The sequence below is a fragment of the Athene cunicularia genome (genome assembly GCF_003259725.1).
Source record: "Athene cunicularia isolate RWA chromosome 27 unlocalized genomic scaffold, athCun1 chr27_part1, whole genome shotgun sequence".
NCBI lineage: Eukaryota > Metazoa > Chordata > Aves > Strigiformes > Strigidae > Athene > Athene cunicularia.
This window is the reverse complement of record NW_020799138.1, coordinates 296,891-300,431: the sequence shown is the minus strand read 5'-3', so window position 1 is coordinate 300,431 and position 3,541 is coordinate 296,891. Positions and strand designations below refer to the sequence as shown.

General features: G+C 55.9%; 1 protein-coding gene across 1 annotated transcript in view; it reads left to right on the top strand.

Moving 5' to 3' along the window:
* RUNDC1 (RUN domain containing 1) overlaps nt 1-3,532 on the top strand; it is a 15,792-nt gene extending 12,260 nt beyond the window's left edge. Inside the window, exons 4-7 of the mRNA XM_026864581.1 lie at nt 186-344; nt 614-812; nt 1,072-1,179; nt 2,145-3,532. Of these exons, the coding sequence (XP_026720382.1) occupies nt 186-344; nt 614-812; nt 1,072-1,179; nt 2,145-3,010 (1,332 nt within the window). The 3' untranslated portion in view covers nt 3,011-3,532. The remainder of the gene's footprint in view (nt 1-185; nt 345-613; nt 813-1,071; nt 1,180-2,144) is intronic.
* Nucleotides 3,533-3,541: the final 9 nt, after the last annotated feature.

Sequence of the window (3,541 nt, the reverse complement as noted above, 5' to 3'; positions counted from 1 at the left end):
GTGCGGGGCTCTTCGTGCGCCGGAGGAGGAGACGGGGCCGGTACCGCGATGCGCGGGCGCGTCTCTTGCTCGGGCTGACGCGGGGTTCGCCGTGGGTTGGGGGAAACCACGTACCGTGGCCCTGTTCTCTGGGGCTGGCCACATCCGCACGTCTTCAGCTCTCTTTACTCGTAACTTTTCCTCAGAGTGAGCGAGAGAAGCAGGAGCAGATTGAGGTCCAGAAGGAGAAGCAGAGGGAGCTGATCCTGCAGCTCAAGACGCAGCTGGATGACCTGGAGACTTTTGCTTACCAGGAGGGCAGCTATGATTCTCTGCCGCAGTCGGTGGTTATGGAAAGACAACGGGTAAGGCCCACGAAGCCCTTCTGCTTCTCGTAGCAGCTGTCAGCCTCTCACAGGCTGCAGGCGTTGGCCAGTCCTGATTTCTCACCAGCAGCTGCAGTAGGGTGTCAGTAGTTTGTCTGCACGTGTCAACCTTCCTGTGTCTTCTCCTGTAATTTTTCTGCAGCAAAGGTGCCCGTTTCCAAGGTGATGGGTGGGTAAAGGAAGATTTTGAAGCTCGTGGGCAGCAGCACCACACAGTTGAGATCACACTACTAACTTGTGTTTTGCAGATGATTATAAATGAGCTGATAAAGAAGCTGGACATGGACTTGAGTGAAGATATTGCGACGCTCTCTCCAGAGGAATTGCGGCAGCGTGTGGATGCTGCCATAGCACAGATTGTTAACCCAGCCAGGGTAAAGGAGCAGCTGGTGGAACAACTGAAGACCCAGATAAGGGACCTCGAAATGTTCATCAACTTCATTCAGGGTCAGTGCTGGGTTTTCAGATGAGCAGGTTGAATTGCTTTGCAAACCCTGACAGAGTCATGAGGAGGGAGGTCGCAGGGGTCAGAGGGTGCAGGGAGGGTTTCTGGGTCACAGGGAAGGGCAGGGCTCTGAACTGATGGTGGGGAGAAAGAGAGACTGACAGAAAAGGCAGAGAGGTCTAGGGAATATTGACCTTCGTACCTGGGATACACAGCTGAAGTTCACAAGTGTGAAACGACAATGTGAAATTCTTGTCCTAGATGAAGTCGGAAGCTCCGGTAAGGCAGAAGATGGGCACTGCGAATGCACGGGCAGGAAAGATGGCAGCGGCTGCTACAAACCCAGTACACGGCCCTCAGGAAACAGAGGTGGGCACTGCTTGGCTCGGAGCTCCCAGCCCTGCTCCTGCTGTCGCTCCCTCGAGGCTCAGCGAGCGTGAACCAGCATCCAGGCACGCCAGCTGCTCTTTTGCTTCCTTCCTGGCAGTTGGTTTCTGTGCTGTGCTGCTCCCGCTGACAGCGGGCTGGAGTCCAGTCCCTCTTCCCTTCCTCCAGGGGATTGTTGGCGCGGTCACAGCACCTGAGCGTGTGGCACAGAGGGTGGGGTTGGTCCTCGGTGGAGGTCGGGAATAGAAGGGACTCTTCTGCTTCGTGCAAAAGGCGGACAGCCTGGTCTTGTACGCTGGGCTGCATGTAATTAATGCTCTTTGAGTTCTCAGCGCTGTGGGCAGGTACAGCGAGCGACGGTCCAGCGTTCCTGGTAATTTGAGACTTGTCTACTTACCACATGAATTTATTGGAGCTAGAGTAGGATATTGGAGGAAATACTACGATACCTTTACCCTTGTAACCTGAGGCATCTGCCACTAGTCAGAGATAAGAATACTGGCCCAGGTGGAATTCGGGTCTCGCCCAGTGTGGCTGCTCTTGCAAACTGAGTTTAATAATGGCATCAGGAGTAAGTGGTGGATGTTAGCCTGCTGAGAGATGTCCTTCAGGAAAGGTTTTGGTGTCTTCTCATCTGTGTGATAGTGTCCTGTCTAAAGAATGATCTTTCCTCACTGTGCGTGTGCCCACTGGGAAAGCTGTGGTAGGGTTTCTTCTCTGTAAGATGACACGGTTGTTGGCAAAAGGCCATCCAAATGTTTGTTTTTCTGGTTGGCTTCAATGCTTTGAAACTGGAAAAAGTATCATCAGTCTTAGCAATGAAAGCTCCTGGAGAATCCATGGCAGAGGAGGAGCAGACATTTGCACTCCCTTTGTGTCTGTTAAAGTGCAGAGCTGTTGATTCCTTAATGAGAATATTTTTTTTTTCTCTTTCCTAACCTGATCAGTGAACCCAGAAGATGCCAGAAAGATGCGAGAAACAGGTCTGCAGCTCATGCGTCGCATGCTTGCCGTGCTGCAGATATTTGCTGTCAGTCAGTTTGGTTGTGCTACTGGCCAGATTCCTCGCACCCTCTGGCAGAAGGACCAGGCCAACCAGGACTATTCCCCCTTAATTAAGAAGCTGGAGCTGTCCGTGGAGCGGGTGAGGCAGTTGGCCGTGAAGCACCAGCAGGAAGACCACGTTATCAGTTCCTCCGATCTGCAGGACATCCCCTTAGGGGGCAGGGACGAGCTGACGCTCGCTGTGCGGAAGGAGCTGACCGTTGCTTTGCGAGACCTGATGGCTCACGGGCTCTTCGCCTCCTCTCAAGGCATGAGCCTGGTGCTGGCCCCCATCGCGTGCTTGATTCCTGCCTTCACCTCCTCGCCGCAGACCATGCACCCCTGGGAGCTCTTTGTCAAGTATTACAACGCTAAGAACGGACAAGCCTTCGTGGAATCCCCGGCCCGCAAGCTCTCGCAGTCCTTCGCCTTGCCTGTGACGGGAGGAGGGGCCGTGACCCCCAAGCAGAGCCTGCTGAGCGCCATCCACACGGTCCTGACGGAGCACGACCCCTTCAAGCGCAGCGCAGACTCTGAGCTGAAGGCCCTGGTGTGTCTGGCTCTGAACGAGCAGCGCCTGGTCTCCTGGCTCAACCTGATCTGCAAGTCTGGCGCCCTGGTGCAGTCCCACTACCAGCCGTGGAGCTACATGGCCAACACGGGCTTTGAGAGCGCGCTCAACCTGCTCAGCCGCCTGAGCAACTTGAAATTCAACCTCCCGGTTGACCTGGCTGTCCGGCAGCTGAAAAACATCAAAGATGCGTTTTGATGTACTCTTGTTGTAGATCATCATCCATTTTCCACAAGTAGGCAGCTGTTGGGCTCGAGAAGCCTGGCTTTTTTAAGACCAAGTTTGTCTCTTTGAAATTGATACTTTTTAGGGAAATCTTACGGTGTCTTGATGCTGGAAGTCTGCATTTTCCACGGCTGCCACTGCAAAGCTGCCGGGGGCTGCGCGCGGACAGCCCTCACCTGCCCCTGGCGCAGCTCTGAGGAGCAGAACCGTGCTGGCGAGCCTGTGCTGGCGAGGGTTGGCCGCGGGGGCTGCCCTGGCCGCGGGCCCTGCGGGTGGGGGACGCCCCTTGGGACGTGCAGCTTAGCCCCGGCCGCAGCGCAGGGGCTTATTGCTCAGAGTTTGTGCTATAAACGCTGCCCCCGTGAGCCGCCGCCCGCAGAGGACCGTGGCCGGCTGCCTGGTGCTGCGTGGCCCTGGGGGTCGCCCCGGGGCGAGTGACATGCCCTCCCCAGCCTGAACGAATGAGACCGGGGGCAGCTACTGCGTGTGGCCCGGCGAGCCGCT